The sequence below is a fragment of the Balaenoptera physalus genome (genome assembly GCF_965194825.1).
Source record: "Balaenoptera physalus genome assembly, chromosome: 2".
Classification (NCBI taxonomy): domain Eukaryota; kingdom Metazoa; phylum Chordata; class Mammalia; order Artiodactyla; family Balaenopteridae; genus Balaenoptera; species Balaenoptera physalus.
Window position 1 is genome coordinate 62,169,508 of NC_138883.1, and position 19,414 is coordinate 62,188,921.

General features: G+C 38.9%; 2 protein-coding genes across 7 annotated transcripts in view; one reads left to right on the forward strand and one right to left on the reverse strand.

Moving 5' to 3' along the window:
- SLC25A21 (solute carrier family 25 member 21) overlaps nt 1-18,813 on the forward strand; it is a 516,682-nt gene extending 497,869 nt beyond the window's left edge. For 4 of the 6 annotated variants that reach the window (XM_082452248.1, XM_082452252.1, XM_082452251.1 and 1 more), the window contains 3 exons: nt 10,335-10,516; nt 11,433-11,485; nt 14,616-15,803. In XM_082452248.1, the coding sequence (XP_082308374.1) occupies nt 10,335-10,516; nt 11,433-11,485; nt 14,616-14,677 (297 nt within the window). In that variant the 3' untranslated portion in view covers nt 14,678-15,803. Of the gene's footprint in view, nt 1-10,334; nt 10,517-11,432; nt 11,486-14,615; nt 15,804-16,022 lie in introns of those variants that run through there. The other 2 variants (XM_082452250.1, XM_082452249.1) reach the window with 2 other exon arrangements.
- Nucleotides 15,895-19,414, reverse strand: part of PAX9 (paired box 9) — a 31,978-nt gene continuing 28,458 nt past the window's right edge. The window contains exon 5 of the mRNA XM_082452215.1: nt 15,895-19,108. Within this exon, the coding sequence (XP_082308341.1) occupies nt 18,854-19,108 (255 nt within the window). The 3' untranslated portion in view covers nt 15,895-18,853. The remainder of the gene's footprint in view (nt 19,109-19,414) is intronic.

The following is a 19,414-nucleotide window of genomic DNA, read 5'->3' on the forward strand; positions in this document are numbered from 1 at the left end:
AACCCAAAGTTAGCAGAAGGAAAGAAATCATAAAGATCAGAGCAGAAATAAATGAAATAGAAACAAAGAAAACAATAGCAAAGAAGATCAAAAAAACTAAATGCTGGTTCTTTGAGAGGATAAACAAAATTGATAAACCTTTAGCCAGACTCATTAAGAAAAAGAGGGAGAGGACTCAAATCAACAAAATTAGAAATGAAAAAGGAGAAGCTACAATGGACACCACAGAAATACAAAGCATCAGAAGAGACTACTACAAGCAGCGCTATGCCAACAAAATGGACAACCTGGAAGAAATGGACAAATTCTTAGAAAGGTATAACCTTCCAAGACTGAACCATGAAGAAATAGAAAATATGAACAGACCAATCACAAGTAATGAAATTGAAATTGTGATTAAAAAATCTTCCAACAAATAAAAGTCGAGGACCACATGGCTTCTCAGGTGAATTCTATGAAACATTTAGAGAAGAGTTAACACCCATCTTTCTCAAACTCTTCCAAAAAATTGCAGAGGAAGGAACACTCCCAAACTAATTCTACAAGGCCACCGTCACCCTGATACCAAAACCAGACAAAGATACTACAAAAAGAGAAAATTACAGACCAATATCACTGATGAATATAGATGCAAAAATCCTCAACAAAATGCTAGCAAACAGAATCCAACAACACATTAAAAGGATCATACACCATGATCAAGTGGGAGTTATCCCAGGGATGCCAGGATTCTTCAGTGCACACAAATCAATCAATGTGATACACCATATTAACAAATTGAAGAACAAAAACCATATGATCATCTCCATAGATGCAGAAAAAGCTTTTGGCAAAATTCAATACCAATTTATGATAAAATAACTCTCCAGAAAGTGGGCATAGAGGGAATTTACCTCAACACAATGAAGGCCATGTACAACAAAACCACAGCAAACATCATTCTTAGTGGTGAAAATCAAAGCATTTCCTCTAAGATCAGGAACAAGACAAGGATGTCTACTCTCGCCACTGTTATTCAACATAGTTTTGGAACTCCTAGCCACTGCAATCAAAGAAAAAGAAATAAAAGGAATCCAAATTGGAAAAGAAGAAGTTAAACTCTCACTGTTTGCAGATGACATGATACTATACATAAATAATCCTAAAGATGCCACCAGAAAACTACTAGAACTAATCAATGAATTTGGTAAAGTTGCAGGATACAAAATTAATGCACAGAAATCTCTTGCATTCCTATACACTAACAATGAAAAATCAGAAAGAGAAATTAAGGAAACAATCCCATTCACCACTGCAACAAAAAGAATAAAATGCCTAGGAATAAACCTACCTAAGGAGGTTAAAGACCTGTACTCAGAAAACTATAAGACACTGATGAAAGAAATCAAAGATGACACAAACAGTTGGAGAGATATACCATGTTCTTGGATTGGAAGAATCAATATTGTGAAAATGACTGTACTACCCAAAGCAATCTACAGATTCAATGCAACCCCTATCAAATTACCAATGGCATTTTTTACAGAACTAGAACAAAAAATCTTAAAATTTGTAGGGAGACACAGAAGACCCCAAATAGCCAAAGCAATCTTGAGGAGAAGAAATGGAGCTGGAGGAATCAGACTCCCTGACTTCAGACTGTACTACAAAGCTACAGTAATCAAGACAATATGGTACTGGCACAAAAACAGAAATATAGATCAATGGAACAGGATAGGAAGCCCAGAGATAAACCCACGCACCTATAGTCAACTAATCTATGACAAAGGAGGCAAGGATATACAATGGAGAAAAGACAGCCTCTTCAATACGTGGTGCTGGGAAAACTGGACAGCTACATGTAAAAGAATGAAATCAGAACACTCCCTAACACCATACACAAAAATAAACTCAAAATGGATTAAAGACCTAAATGTAAGACCGGACATTATAAAACTCTTAGAGGAAAACATAGGAAGAACACTACTCTTTCACATAAATCACACCAAGATCTTTTTTGACCCACCTCCTAGAGTAATGGAAATAAGAACAAAAATGAACAAATGGGACCTAATGAAAGTTAAAAACTTTTGCACAGCAAAGGAAACTATAAACAAAACAATAAGACAACCCTCAGAATGTAAGAAAATATTTACAAATGAATCAATGGACAAAGGATTAATCTCCAAAATATACAAACAGCTCATGCAGCTCAATATTAAGAAAACAACCCAATCAAAAAATGGGCAGAAGACCTAAATAGACATTTCTCCAAAGAAGACACACAGATGGCCAAGAGGCATATGAAAAGCTGCTCAACATCACTAATTATTAGTGAAATGCAAATCACAACTACAGTGAGGTATTACCTTGTCCTGGTTAGAATGGGCATCATCAGAAAATCTACAAACAACAAATTCTGGAGAGGGTGTGGAGAAAAGGGAACCCTCTTGCAGTGTTGTTCTGAATGTAAATTGATACAGCCACTATGGAGAACAGTATGGAGTTTCCTTAAAAAACTAAAAATAGAACTACCATATGACCCAGCAACCCCACTACTGGGCGTATACCCAGAGAAAACCATAATTCAAAAAGACACATGCACCCCAATGTTCATTGCAGCACTATTTACAATAGCCAGGTCATGGAAGCAACCTAAATGCCCATCGACAGACGAATGGATAAAGAAGAAGTGGTACATATATAAAATGGAATATTACTCAGCCATAAAAAGGAACAAAATTGGGTCATTTGTAGAGACGTGGATGGATCTAGAGACTGTCATACAGAGTGAAGTAAGTCAGAAAGAGAAAAACAAATATCGTATATTAACGCATATATGTGGAATCTAGAAAAATGGCACAGATGAACCGGTTTGCAAGGCAGAAATAGAGACACAGATGTAGAGAACAAACGTATGGACACCAAGGGGGGAAAGCGTGGGATGGGGTGGTGGTGGTGGGATGAATTGAGAGATTGGGGTTGACATATATGCACTAATATGTATAAAATAGATAACTAATAAGAAACTGCTGTATAAAAAAAAAATAAAATTCGAAAAAACCTTTTATACTTATGAGACTTTAAATAAATAAATAAATAAATAAATAAATAAATAAATAAATAAATAAATAAAATTATATTCCTTTGTAAGGTAGACAATTTCTGTAAGCTTCAGATACCTCATCTGCTCAGCAATGTTGTGAGGCTTAAATATACGGAAAGTGCTTAACACAGTGCCTAGCACATCGTGTCTTATCATTATCATCATCATCTTTTTCCAGTTTTTAAAATAAACTAATGGAAAGGGCAAAATGACATTCCAAGTAATATGATAATCAAGCCTGAAGGCTAACCATTAACTAATGCATGGTGACTTATAATAATGAGATGTCTTCCGTTGAGTTCATAAAACCCAACAAGTGACTTAAGTTTTTAAGAGGCAGAAGTTAGGTACTATCTCATTGAACTTTGATAGTGAAAGTCCAGAAGTAACTCCCTTCTCTTTACTGCATGTTTACCCCTGCACTTTGTTCACACCCCCATTTCAGTACTCATCACATTGTACTATGATACTTCATTATAAAGCCACCCCATCCCCTCTCTGGACCATTTACCTTCACACTCAATTCTAGCACCCAGTGTAGGACCAGGCATTTGTAGACATACAATAAATGTATGTTAGATGAATATATGACAAATGAATGGTGAATGAGAAGGAATATAACATAATGAATGGGATATAATATAACAATGGTTGGAAGTCTGAAGAACTTGAGTTCAAATCCAAGCTCCACCTCCTATAAGCAGTGTGATCTTGATCAAGTGACTTAACTCTTTAAGTTTCGTGTCCTTATCTGTAAAATGGTGTTATGTACTTAATTCATAGGGTTCTTATATGATATATAGGTTTTGTACATGTTTTTTGCATATAAAATTGTCTATCAATAAGTAACTATTATTAACAGTACCATTAATTTTCTTAATGAAAGTTATGAATAATAGCACAAATATCATACCATGTACATTATTTTATTACTTCTCTTTACTTTTACTATTAGTTTTATTGTTGTTTGTTATTATGGTTATTGACAGAAATGCTGGAATGATTCACTGATTGCCAGTACAGAATGACCCATTCAAACTATGTGATAGGTTTCACTCAGACCCAACAACCTCACAGATGTGCATTCTTGCTTTGGATGGACCTGGGGTAGGAAAAGGTGAACAGAGTTAATAGCATTGTGTTCAGTTCTGCAGCCTTAAAAAACAAAGCCCTGCTTCCACCAAAGAAGGCTTTAAAATGCTTCCCAGCACATCCAGATCCTTTTAGAGCATCAGTTATCCAGTCCAAGGATCCAAAAAGATGAACCATAAGCTTCAGTTAAGCAGTGGTTCTCAGACAAGCGTCCATCAGGATAATTTGGAAGACTTGTTTAGACAGATTGTTGTGCTCCATCCCGAGTTTTGGGTTCCGTAGGCCTGGGGTAAAACCCCAATTTTCATTTCTACTAAGTTCTCACATGATACTGATGATGGTGGTTCAGGGACCACACTTTGAGAACCATTGAGTTCATAGATATGGTTGAGGTATGAGTAACCTGAGCCCAGAGTGGAAATATTTGCAGAAATCTTTTCACTAAGGTGAATTGCCTGATAACGCCCATGAAAACGAGGGCTTTCTGTTTTCAGCCCCAATGTTTTCAACACTGCACTGTCCTTTTTTTTACTTTATAAATTTATTGGTAGGGGAAATGATTTGATGAAGTTGTTTTGAAGCTCCTATGAGCCTGATAAAACCTATAGACATTTTCTCCTGAAAAGCCCATCTGCACATACCCAAAACCATTGCTTATAATTTCAGGAGGTTCTCAGGCACCTCCGCCAACAGCCCACCCACCAACCCTTAGGAGTATCAGTAGAAAAACTATCCCCTAAGGCAAAGTCTTGGGTTCACTTGGATGTAACAAAGATTCCCTTCTTACACTTAAGCTTTCAGTTCACTCATTTGTAAAATAGGAATAAAAATAATAGTTCTTACCTCAAAGACTGTGAAGATTAACTGATATAATACACTGAAGAGCCTAATTTGAAAGCCAGAAACACTAAATATTACCTTTTGCTCTCTCTTTATAGTCCTGCTACAACAATCCTCATTCTTGAGGCAAGTGGATACCTCTCCCTACTAGGGGAAAGATCAGGAAGTGTAAGAAAGAAGAGCCAGCCCAAAGAGTAATATTTCAAGACTTTACTCCGTGCCCACTGCATTCTTTTGCTAAAATCTGGTCACAGGATGCCATATCATGTTTTTTTCTGTGAGTCCCTGAGTAATGGGGTCTGGCAAGCCCAGGCCTGGCTCTATGACCTGAGAGTCTCAATTCATTTGCCTGGAAATACTCCACTTTGCAAATGTCCTATGCCTTGTCATGTCCCCATGTTAACGCCTCCTGGTAGAAAGAACGAAACGTAAAGTTCTAATAGGGGTTCACTTACAGGGTAGAAGATACTGAGTTTTGAGAACTAGTGTTTAAGGTCAAAGCCTGATTCTCATTGTTTCTACAAAGATAAACTACTGTGATAGGCTAATCCGCAGACATTTATTTAGGACTTACTGTGCACACTGTGTAGTAGGTGACACAAAGAGGAGTAACACATGCTCCTGTTCTGTGCCAGCTCACATTCCAGCAGGGAAGATGGATACACACAAAAATAAACCAGACACAAAGAGAGCCAGAGCAAGGACAACGATCGCGGATCAGACAGTGTTTCAGGAGTGCCCAAGAGGGAGAAATCAATTTTGATGGGGGTCCACGGAAGTCTCTTGGGCAAGGTGGGATTTAAGCTGGACCGTAAAGAGTGGGGCTGCTATCTGTGAATATGATGGAGAATGACATTCTAGGTTGTGGGAGTTGTTTGAAAAAAAACGTGGACTTGGAAAAGTGTTCAGTAGAAATGTGCATGATTACGATTTAACCAGCATGAGTGTAGTTTGGCTTGGGGGTAGAGGTGTAGAATTTGAGGCTAGAAAGGTAGGTTGGAAGCATATCATGGGAAACAAACCAAAGGCCAGTAAGGAGCTTTGGCTTTACTCTCCGTGCTGTGGGAAAGGGTTGAGGGTCTTTGAGTAGGGAGGCACCAGAAGCAGATATGTTTTTACCAAAAAAAAAAAAAAATCCCTGGCGCTACTGTGAAGAACGGATGATAGAAGCAAGAAGAAAGCAAGACTTGGTGAAAGTAATGGGAACCTGAGCTAAAGCCAGAGAAGTAGAAAGAGCAGCCAGAGGGGGACGAAGGGGAGGGGCATTTGAGGGGCTGCGTTCATCCGAGGATGGTTGATGACATGCAGCAAAGAAAGCAGAGGTGAGCTGGCAGGGCTCTCCTTGGCGCATCCGATCCCAGTCTGGGTTGCTGCCTAGAGCAGACCATGGACTCAGAGGAAGAGGCTGGAAAGGGGCCCAGGGGCCGGGTGGTGAGGGATAGCTCTTGGTCATCCCCAAAAGACTTTTCTCCTCCCTAGAATGCCCAGAGGGGTAGCAATTGACCATCTGCTTTGCCTGCCTGGAATATCAAAATCAGTGATTCCCAGACATGGGCCCTCAGCCTGGCAATGTCAGAAGTCCTGAAGTTCTTTTTTTTTTTTTTTTTTTAACATCTTTATTGGAGTATAATTGCTTTACAATGGTGTGTTAGTTTCTGCTTTATAACAAAGTGAATCAGTTATACATATACATATGTTCCCATATCTCCTCCCTCTTGCGTCTCCCTCCCTCCCACCCTCCCTATCCCACCCCACTAGGTGGTCACAAAGCACCGAGCTGATCTCCCTGTGCTATGCGGCTGCTTCCCACTAGCTATCTATTTTACAATTGGTAGTGTATATATGTTCATGCCACTCTCTCACTTTGTCACAGCTTACCCTTCCCCCTCCCCATATCCTCAAGTCCATTCTCTAGTAGGTCTATGTCTTTATTCCCGTCCTGCCCCGAGTTTGTTCATGACCTTTTTTTTTTTTCTTAGATTCCATATATATGTGTTAGCATACGGTATTTGTTTTTCTCTTTCTGATTTACTTCACTCTGTATGACAGACTCTAGGTCCATCCACCTCACTACAAAAAACTCAATTTCGTTTCTTTTTATAGCTGAATAATATTCCATTGTATATATGTGCCACATCTTCTTTATCCATTCATCTGTTGATGGACACTTAGGTTGCTTCCATGTCCTGGCTATTGTAAAAAGAGCTGCAATGAACATTTTGGTACATGACTCTTTTTGAATTATGGTTTTCTCAGGGTATACACCCAGTAGTGGGATTGCTGGGTCATATGGTAGTTCTATTTTTAGTTTTTTAAGGACCCTCCATACTGTTCTCCATAGTGGCTGTATCAATTTACATTCCCACCAACAGTGCAAGAGGGTTCCCTTTTCTCCACACCCTCTCCAGCATTTATTGTTTGTAGATTATTTGATGATGGCCATTCTGACCGGTGTGACATGATAGCTCATTGTAGTTTTGATTTGCTTTTCTCTAATGATTAGTGATGTTGAGCATCTTTTCATGTGTGTGTTGGCAAACTGTACGTCTTCTTTGGAGAAATGTCTGTTTAGGTCTTCCACCCCTTTTTGGATTGGGTTGTTTGTTTTTCTGGTATTGAGCTACATGAGCTGCTTGTAAATTTTGGAGATTAATCCTTTGTCAGTTGCTTCATTTGCAAATATCTTCTCTCATTCTGAGGGTTGTCTTTTTGTCTTGTTTATGGTTTCCTTTGCTGTGCAAAAGCTTTTAAGTTTCATTAGGTCCCATTTGTTTATTTTTGTTTTTATTTCCATTTCTCTAGGAGCTGGGTCAAAAAGGATCTTGCTGTGATTTATGTCATAGAGTGTTCTGCCTATGTTTTCCTCTAAGAGTTTGATAGTGTCTGGCCTTACATTTAGGTCTTTAATCCATTTTGAGTTTATTTTTGTGTATGGTGTTAGGGAGTGTTCTAATTTCATACTTTTATATGTACCTGTCCAGTTTTCCCAGCACCACTTATTGAAGAGGCTGTCTTTTCTCCACTGTATATTCTTGCCTCCTTTATCAAAGATAAGGTGACCATATGTACGTGGGCTTATTTTAAAACGACTTTTAGGCACTTTCCCAGGTGATTCTGATCTGGGAACCTAAGGTGGGTCTGAGGTGGGGCTGGGCATCCATATGTTGTAAAGCTCCCAGGTGACTCTGATGCACAACTGGATTTGGGAACTACTGTGGGATCTTACTGTTGAGCTGGGAAATGTATAGAAAACACGGGTTCAGTGTATGCTTGTGTTAGTGAACACTATGATGGCTTGAAAACCTTAGGATACGGTCCCCAACAGCATCTCAAACATAATGACCTTCATTGAGTGTCTTAGCCGCTCCTCCCTCCCCAACTCCAATCCTCAGCAAACACATCAGGAGGTGGGAGAAGCTGTGTGATTGACAGGGTCCCCTGAACTTCCCAAAAGGTCATTGTGCATACAAGTCATCACTTTCACCCTTGTCCTTGGCTGTGTCGCAGGAGCACCATGAGAGGGTCTCATCACAGGTGTTTTGAGACTTTAGAAAACAGGTTACGTAAAAATACTATCCATTTTCTGCCAGGCTTGTACAATATTCATAGCACTTTTACTACTATTATTGTTTTTATTTCTCAGAAAAACCATGCAGTACAAAGTTAAGGTGGGTGTTAAAAACATCGCTTCTACACACTGGGCTCCATGGGATTCAGTGACTCGTGCAAAGTCAGACAACCAGAGCTGGCCCTGAATCCGCCATCCTCCCGAGCTCCAGTTCTGCTTCTGTGCCAGAATGGAGAAGGGTAACATAAAGGCATTTTTCTCTCCTTGTAAAAGAGAAAAAAATGGGGGGAGGGGAGATTATTTAAACACACCTCACTCATACTGCAATCACTGCATTGTTTCTCCTGTTGAAACACCCTGTTGGTTTTTAAATCCCTTTAAACCCACCCGACACCTGTATGGCCCAGATCCAAGATTTATTACCGAACCCCTCACTTTTTATATTTAACCACATAGGAGTTTCTGTGATGGTATCTGGCTCTTGGTTCAGTTGAAAATTTCAGAGCTTCCAGAATTTTTCTTCTTCCATCAAAGCTATAAGCATGCAATGCTCAGACCTGATTTTTTTTTAATTAAGCAGAGAATGGTTCCCCCTTTTACTTATCCTGCTGGATAAAAATAGCATCATGGCACTACCCTGTATTGTTCCTCTGTGAAGATCCTTCTGAAGTATTGACCAAAAGAGAGGGCAGGGGAAGGATGGGGGAGGTCTCCGTCAGCAACTTACGGTTTGTGAGATGACCTCTCTTCAGGGAAAGAACTGAGGCTGACAGCAAAATGAGAACTTTCCAGCAAATTCATTATAACAAAGCATAATGTGAGCTCACTAGGCACAAAAATAGGCAAAAGGAAAGTGACTTCCACATAAGACCTAATTAAATACTTTGATGTCAGAAGCAGAGCAGGGAGGGGTGGAAAATCAAATCAGACCAAAGTGAAGGACCCAAATTCAAATGGAAAGAAGTATTTTTCTCTCTTTTTCTCCCTCCCTTTCTGTGTGCGTGTGTGTCTCTCTCCCTGTCTCTCTTCTGTCTCTGAATCTCTCTCCCCTTTTATTCCTTTGCCACTGAAGGAAGAATAAGATTCAGGAACAATGGGTTGAAAATTCTTCAGCCAATTAGTCCAGTGACTTACTACTGTTTATAATGCGCAGAATGTCCCAGGCTGTTTTGCAGCCTCCCCAAGTTGGTTTGTTAATAACAGGAAGCTAGCACTTCTCAGTACAGTGGATCAGCTACACGTGAAAATAAATGCAAAAAACCTGGAGGGGAATAGCAGCAGACCGAGAGTAGCCTTGATTTAATTTAACATTTGGGGGTCCACACACAAATGAGCATTTTAGTAGGCTTCATGGTGGAAGTTGCTGTCATTTGTAAAATATTCTGGCCAATTAGCTAATAGTGTGCTTGGATTTCTCCTGTTTTGATACAGTAATACTAAGTACATTGTGAAGCCCAATTATACAAATCATCCCCATATGCCATACCAGTCTTTCTTTATGAACTGTGTTTATAAATCCTGTGTGAGGAAATGTGTACTTCAGCAATTTAGACCATGTGTAAAAACATAGCCAATGGGATTGTCAAGAAAACAAGTTCCAGCCTAGGAAATCCTAATGTGTTCCGCTGGAATAACAGGAGGGTGCCGGGGAGTGCAATGCTCTGCTTAAATACATATTGCTTTATAGTGTTTAACCGACTCAGGGGCTTCCGCTTCCCTTTCTGTTATTTTATTCTTCTTTTCTTTTAGGATCCAACCTTGGAGTTTCTGAGAAAATTTGGGGTTGGTCTTCTCTCGGGCACAATAGCCTCAGTCATTAACATCCCTTTTGATGTTGCCAAAAGTAGGATTCAAGGGCCTCAGCCAGTTCCTGGAGAGATCAAGTACAGAACCTGTTTTAAAACAATGGCCACGGTCTATCAGGAAGAAGGGTAACGCATTCTTATTTTAATAAATGTGCAAGACTAAAGCATTGCTAAAACCATATTGTACTTCCATTTTGATGAGAGCCATTAAGCCCTCCTGAATTGGGTGTGTGTCTGAGAAGCTCTAGGGAATAGATGAGAAACTTTGTGAGATAACACAGTAATGAGATGTTAGCAAAACCTTCTTACGCCATCAAGAAACATGAGCCACGATCATTCAATACACTGTATGTTTGTCCTAGAATGCCAAGGTGAACTTTTTGCTTGTCAGTTTGCACAATATGCTATTGCGTATAATATGCCCTGTTCCCACATGGGCAGGAGAGTAATTGTCTTCTGACTATACATCTAATCAAAATGTCACCTAATTATATTCTCCTGGGAGAATTAAACATGAGAGTTCTGTGAAGGTAGTTCTCTTTTAAGAATTTAAAGTATGTGCCTTTTTCTACTGTTCTTTGTTTTTTTAAGTCTTATTTTTGTCTCTTCATCCCTCCTCAGCAGGTCTTATTCTCAAGTAAGCAAGTAATATTTTATTATTTTGATCTAAACTGCATCGTATTTCCTTCCGTGAGGACTGAGTTTATGGTCTTTTAAACTCAATTACAAGAGTCATTTTGTCCATATACACAGCTGTCTTGAAAGTAAGGCCTGTCTGGATAGCAAAAACCATCTCGCTGATGAAAGTCCTATTTGCGATGGGACAAGATCAGCATAGCTTGGGTATTAAAGAATTAATTCTTTCCTCTCATCCAATTTGCTGCAGAGAATACTTAGCCCGATACTGTCTGTTTTGAGATTTGAAAATTTTTTTCAAATGACTTTTTTTGGGTAAATGCTGGGTCAGCATCTCAGTAAAGCTGAGAGACAACTCCATTTTGTTTTCAGAATAAGAATGTTGCTCTTTCCCTTCCGGTTCTAGCATTTTAGCTTTGTATAAAGGCCTGCTTCCCAAGATTATGAGGCTTGGACCAGGTAATAATGTTTTCATTACTTATATCCTTCCTTCCTTCTTTCTCTAGTATCTCTTTTTTCTTATTTGTGTCTATCTGTAACACAACTAAAGTTTGTCACACTGTGAAACATGGAAACCTTAAGGATAAAAAGTTGTCCAGGAGTATTCAAGACACTAAAGGCGTCCATTAGAAATGTCCTACCTTTGTTCATAAGGTACTATTTGTGGCCTTACTGGAGGCTGATAGAAGCCAAAGCCCACCTTAAGCCAATAGGAAAGGATGCACAGCCAGTCGGAGTTTGAGTCGCTTCTGGCTGAAACCGAGGATTTTTCACGGAGTGAGGGACCAGCCCAATAAAACTTTCCCTGGTGCTTCTAGTTCATTCTTGCTCCTGCCTCAGCTTCGCTTCAGAAAGAGAAAAGGAGGACAGCTCGTGTCCATGAAGAGCCAGAGCAGCTCTCCTCACAGTCGCCTCTGGGGAGCAAGAATGGAGGCGCTGCAGCCTGGCGCTCACCTTCCCAGCTCCTCTCAGCATGATGGTGGAGGCTTCTGGCTCGGGGCCTCACCTCAGGATGCCAGCCCACAAAAAGCCGGCTGCCATTCCCACAGGGAGAGTCAGCTGCCTCTGTGTAAATAGATAAGAAAGCAACTGCTGCAGACTCAACCACCTGGGCAAATAGTCTTGGATTATAAGCAACCTTGTGAATAAGTACAGAAGTATGCACTAGACCACACATATTATTTTACCAGGCTACACTCACCTTCTTAGACATCCTGGAAATCTTCCCCAGAACTGTCCCCTACTCCTCCCCTTTCTCCCTTTCCCAGTCCTCCCTTTGAACACTGATGTCCCCTTCCCCTGCCACACTCACACATATGCACATTTACCTTTAAATCTCAGCCCAGTGAACCAGCATTTCTGCCAACCTGAGATATAGAACAGCAGTCTGTAAATTGAAGCTGGTGAACAGTTCATACTTTCGTATATTTTGAAAACACTTCCACAATTCCCAATCCATCTATCCCAGCCTTTCTAGGCATTTAAGCGTGGATTTTTGCTTCACATTTGAGATTCAGACCTGCCTTCTCTTTGTCATTGGCCCGTGTGTCAACACGAACCCAATGATAAAGAATATTGGTGATTTTGTGCCACTCTCTCTTCACGAATGTGGTGTTTTTCCTTCACCACACAGTAAAAACCTGCTAGTAGACCTAGTATTAGAGAAAATCATAGGACTGGCCCTAATCCAGCTTTCTCAGGACGGGATGGGCCTGAAAAGGGAGAGCGATCAGGGAGAGTTTAGCTAAAACGGTAATTGACTGGAACTTAATCCAAAACTCTTAAATAATCTGACCCCAAGTTTTGTTAGAGGCTTGCAAATGTTTGGTTGGCTTTTTAAGTGTTTTTTGCATGAGGTGTCCTGAGTTGCTGTGGTGTTAAATCCAATGAAAAGGGTTCTTGTGAACAGACTGTCCAGGCTAAACAAAATTGTGAATAACTGGAAATCTCATTCAAGGACCTGGCCTCCGCTCTCATCCCAAACATACCGGTCCTAGCAACCTCAAAGGAAAGAAAGGTGTAGAGAGAAAGGTAAGACTTTTGAGTTAAGGATAAGATTTTTTCGAGAGAGAGAAAGAGGGAGAGCGAGAGACAGTAAAAAAGAAAAGAAGGGTGAACCTGGCATTTTCATCCTTCGTTCTAGAGAAGCATCCCATCCTATTTTTATAACAGCCTTAGCAGCTCTATGTGGTGAATGATCCGGACCTCCCATGAAAGGAGAATCTTGAAGTCTGTGGTTTAGACTCCAAGTATCACTAGGCTGCAAACTAACCCGATTCTGCGTGTTCTTGTCTTATATGGTGAACAGTTAATAAGAGTAAACAGAGCAATTACATACATATTAACAACCCTCTGTAGTGCATCCCTTTTTGTTTGCCAGAGCCAAGAGGGCTACAGCAGCTGAGAGGGGGCTATTAGAGTATTTTCAGGGGTTAAAAATGAAAATTATAGGCAGATAATTATCTTTGGTATAAGGTTACACAAACATGTGCGGCCTGTAGATTAAAAAAAAAAAAAAAGCATATGGTAGTGTGTACAAAATAAGATCAAAATCAAGTTCTGTTTCTTTCCGTCAGAAGTCAGTCTTCTGTTCATGCAGCCAAGTCTTCTCTGAGTTGTACTCTGGATATTTGTCCACAGTTTTTTAAATTGGGCTTTACAATGTTGTGTTAGTTTCTGCTGTTTGTCCACACTTTGATTTTGTAATATTGTTCACATAGACCTGAAAGGATAGAGAATATCTTAAAGGGCACAGGATATGTGCTATTTACTGCATCAGACAGAACACAAAATCATCCACATGCACATGCTTCTCCCGATGTCTAGGTATTCAGCAGCCTCAGTGCTTGTTTTCCATATCATAGTCCTGTTGACATATTACATAGCAAGCCCTTTTGCAGCCAGTTATATAACTCTTCTCTTCCAAGATAAATGATGGTTTTATGACACTCAACCCCGACTACCAAATTTTCAAGTGCAATCCGTATATATCTGAGGCAGATGAAAGGAATGAAGGCAACAAAAATCTGAGGCAACAAAAAGAGGTCGAAAGCTAGCTAAGTTTTGAAATACAGATTTTAAAAGGACTCAGAAGCTACTTTTCACATTGTAATCCAGTTTGAAAGCTGTAAGAGAAAACCAGGCTCATCCATCAAGCACCATCTTAGAGATTTCCTTCTTGAATGCAACTCAACAATGCCAATAATAAACTGAAAAAGATAAATCCTTTGCCTACATATGACAAATCTGAAGGTTTCTGTTCGCGGGAAAGCCACATGCCCTTACATGACTAAATGTGTCTGTATTTACTTACTTTTAAAAATTAAAAGTGCCTGAAAAAGAATCTGATGAGAAATGATGAAAGTTACAGAAACTCATGGGGAAAAAATGTATTTAGAGACTCAAGATGGTCTTGATTTCGCTCGGAGAATTTTCCACAGTTTTCTGTGTATTGGAGCTTGAGAACTGATGATTCTGAACGGCTTCTGCCTGATAGGCTGCATGGGACTCCAGGGATTCAGAAACCCAGTGGGAAAGACAGCACAATTTCACAGGACTTGGGATAAAAACCAGCTCTTTTCTTTTGTAGGTGGTGCAGTGATGCTGCTGGTTTATGAATACACCTATTCATGGCTTCAGGAGAACTGGTGATTGCCTACAGAGTATTTTTCCCCCTTGTGATAATAGATATTCATTATACAGCACCATGAGAAGAAGAGAGTATCGATCAGCTAAGCCGATACAATGATAAATTATAATTATACAATTATATACAATTATAGAGGGTAAAACAGTTTGTTCAAGAACAAAACCTATTTTGATACTTCAAAAATTATCTCTAGACAATTTGAAACTGTCGTTTTGGTCATATCCATAAAACTGTGAGAAGAAAAATACTACTATGAAGCAATGAGGTATAGAAACTGAATATAGAAAAATAGCATGAAATCAGATCTATTTCATAAAAGCAATATAAATTTTATGACCTATGGTCCTCTTACACGGCTTCACAAGGAAAATTCATTGTGTTGATGATTATTTTCTCCCAAAAGGTCAAGAAGTGCTAAAAAGTGAAAAAAAATTAAGCCAAAATTTAAACAGTTTTTATAAGGAATTAAATTCTTCCATAAATAGTGTTTAATCATATACAAGGAAAATATTTCTAAAGTGTATTAAAATGACCTTTTAAAATTTTACGTTAAAATGTGAATTTGTTGGTTTCTTTTAGTAATAATACTCATCTCAGCTATATTTTCCTAAATCTACTTTATATTATTTGCACTGTTGGTTAATATTTTAAAATCATGATATTTGAAGTCTTTTATGACAAATATAAGACATCAAATTATATTAAACTACTTTCCCTTTGAAAACAAGTTTTAATGCTGAAATATTTTCATGCTAAATCACAAATTCGAACCACTCCTTGGGCCCGTTTGTGCTATCTGTATTTGCATCAAATACCTTTGTTCAGAACTCTTACCTATGCCATTCTTAAAAATGATGTTTAGAATAAAACTACATTTCTAGGTTATTAGTTCTAAGTGACAGTTTCAGGTGTGAAGTCGACTAACTGCAGTGTTAAAATCTGTATTATGAAGGGGAAAATGTTTCAAAGGAGAAGTACATTCTTAGCATTTCCAAAGATTCCTGTACTAACATGCACTCCAAAAATTATCTCCTTGGCGTTGATATAACCAAACTTAATTTTATATCCGCATCCTGAAATGATACTACTTCAGTAGCTAGAGGCAACAAAAATATCTGCATGTTCGAGATAGCACCTGTTCTTAACTACTACAAGGTATTTCTACCATAAAGCTGTGTCACTAAAACATTTTGAAAATAAAAAATGAAAGATAACATGGTAATTATTACTTTTTATTAATTTAGAGCATTTAAAGTATAAAAATAAAGGCTTTTTGACATACTGTATATACATACACAGCCTTCGGTTGTACATCCTTTCCAACGTGTTTTTTAATTTATATTTCAGCCCAGTATTTAATGAGGGTCGTTAAAAGTAGGACAAAACAAGAGAAATAAGAATGTGTCTGTTGTCCAACTGCATTCTATCCTTCAGGTAATACTCTTGCCTTCTGTGAAAGAGAGCACTGCCTGCATAGAGGCCATGAAATTGAACCTTTAACCTCTCCATGTGGATGGGATGGAAAAGGATCTCTGAAGAGTGCGTTTGCCAGGTTAAAAACAACACTTTTACCCCCTAAGAATCAGAGGAAATATGTCAACAGTAACCAATAACAATAATGTTTTGAAAATCAAACAACCCCATATCCCATCCCACTTTCCTTCTCTCATTTTTAAGAGCAGCTTTAAATCATAATGTGCTTTAAATAGCCAATTGTATTTGGGCTTTCTCTTTTTAAATTTACTCCATGTGAATTCACTGTTGCTAAGAAAAAACCTAGGGAAAAAAAAGAAAAGGAAAACTTTGATACTATTAATATTAGATTTTTAAAGATACAAGAACCGGAAAAAATATATAAATAGCATAATAACAAGAGATTTCTTAATTTAGATAAAGAAAATAACATTTAGTTATGTTTCCATACAAACAATTGATATTTTTTAAAGACTCCTAATAGCCGCCTGAAAACATCTGATAAGGAATAATTCTGTACCTTATGTCAGTTTTTCTGCATGGCAGGAGAGTCCCTGTACAGTGTGGTTTTAAAGTCTCCACCAAAATATTGGACTGGTATTTTGTTCCATTCGGTTTATAGTCTATTTTCTCACCAGACTGGGAACTCCAGATGTCAATAGGAGTTTTACAAGATCAAAGGAAGACTACGGCCCTGAGAGTTCATCTGCTGCTTCTGCTTATTCTTCTCCTGAAGTTATAATCCTCTGTTTGCAGCACTGAATTTCGGTTGCTTTAGAAATAAATGCAGTTCAAAGCTCTCTATGAGATATCTGCTGCTTGAAAAAAGCAGTTCCTCGAACATAGCTTGTGTGTCAGAAATCTGCTTACTGTTTATATCCTGGTGATTTGAAAACCTAGCTAATCTAGCCATCTGAGTTTTAGATGAGGCCATGAAACCGATGTGACAGAACGGGATTGCCATGTGGGCTGTGCACAGCACAGACAGGAAGAAATCAAAATCACCTAACGAACGCATCTTTAACAACATCCATATCTAGTGATGTGCCCTGTTAGTTATTGCACAGAATTAATACCAAAAAACCCGCAATATATTAACTTAACTTTCCAATAGATGAATTGTACCAATGTTTTAAAAACGTATTTTCAAGCCTATATTGCCAAGCAGGAAGAACTTTCTAAACAGAAGCAATTAAAACTGTAGAATTTTGCCCAAGAAAATCAACTGTTTTAAAATACAACACATAATCACATGCTCACACACACACACACACACACACACACACACACACACACACACATACCCCCCAGCTCTATGATTAACACTAAAGTGAAAAACAAATTGGTTTAGAAAGATCCATCAGTTAAACTGTGCCCTGTAACTCCAGAAATGAATAAAGGGAATTTTTAAAAATTAAATAGCATTTGTATTTCTAATACCACCACCAGTTTACCTACACGTGAAACATGCTTCTGTACAACAATGTAAACTTCACAGCAAGCCATTTTTACATTCATTAGAGCAGAATTTTCCATTGTCTTTAAATTACAACGTAATTTTGGGCTGAGATTGCTGAACACACAGGTAAGCCAACAATAACAACAGTACAATTTAGTTTCACAGTGGTTTTCTTAACATAAAGTTCATTTTAAGTGTCTTTGCAAAGCATTTCACATTAAACTTAAGTTTCTAAGTGACTTCCTTTAGAGCCTTGTTCAGATATTTTCCACCCTCTTGTCTTTATATGCTTGGCATGTGTGTTGTTTGATTGGGATACAAAATGCGAGACTGGATTGTTTTATCTGTGTTTTGAGTCCTCTGTTGTAGAAAGAAAATGTCCTTCATGAGATGTCGAAGCCTTCACTGCACACACAAAATCTGGGGCAAGTCCAGGTCCAGGAGCCTGAGCGGCCCACCACCAAACAGAGACAAAGACATTGCCGGAAAGTCACCTTTGCAAAAAGAAAGGAAAAAAATAGGGGTGGGGGCAGGGGAGGGGCCTATCCCATGGAATGAAAACACAAATGCACCAGAGTCCATATTTACAAACTAATAGAAAGTATAAACATTATTGTATTTGGAACCAAGTCAAAACACCAGGAGGAGCTAAATTCAGATATTGCTTAAGTTATACATATATTTTCCAACAAAATATGCCATCTGTTAAAAATAAACAACGGATCACTCAAGTCAATTGTTGATTGGTTGCCTAATGATGAATTAAGGATTATTTTGTTACCTTATTTGATTAGAGGGTGTAGCATAACTTTTTCTATATCTATTTTCTTTTATTGATTTTGCAAAATCTCAACAATTGCACGTTTCAGAAGTTCAGGTTGATTTAGAATAAATATACACGTGTGGTTTTACCAAAGACTAGTTTTAAAAGTTCCTTAAGCCCTTTGAGGGGTGCAGGTTTCTTCACTACGTTAAAACAGTGTGTGGCCAACACAAACGTCTCATTCAGTCCTTAACATTGCTTTTGTTTTTAACTCCTACAGTCATGTCAGGTGTTCTGTGAGAGAGAAGTTATGGTAAGAGATATTTAAGTGTCATCAGCACAGAGGATGTGAGTCCGTAAAGCCAGCTTTCGAGGCAGGAGGGTTGGAGGGCAGAGGGGTGGGATCCGAGACCAGGGAAGAAGGGGAGGGTGTGCCGAGAGGGGGGGGGACTCGGGTGAAGCTGCGGCAGACGGAATCTCCCATCAGAGTGCGGAAGCCGTGACAGAGTGGCTACCTTCTCGGGCTGCCTGCATTCCCTTGAACGCCAGCGACGCGGGAATGTCACAGTTGTGGGGGGAAAGTGGGGTGCCACTGGCATGTTGCCACCCGTGTCCAGCAACATAACCAGAAGGAGCAGCGCTGTAGGTCATGTAAGGCGACACTTGGGCTGGGGTAGGATAAGGAGCCATGCTGGATGCTGACACAAAACTGCTTACAGCTGGGAGACCATTTGGTGCCTAAGAGGAGTAGGAAAAGAGAAGAGGTGAAAATAATCACATTAGAGCGGTTGACATTTCACGAGTTCTTAGAAAGAAGCAGAATGTCAGTTCTGAGTAGTAACTAACAATATTCTGACCCTACTTTCTGATTTTTTGTTGTTGTTGTTTAGACTTGACTCTTTTTATATTCTAAATGCATTCACCGTCTTGCTACGTAAACATATTCTTTCCACAAAGATTTTGAGGAGGCAACAACCAGAATATTCACAGTATTTGCTTTTGCTACTTGGAATTATAGGAAGGAAATGCAGGGTGAGAAAAGAA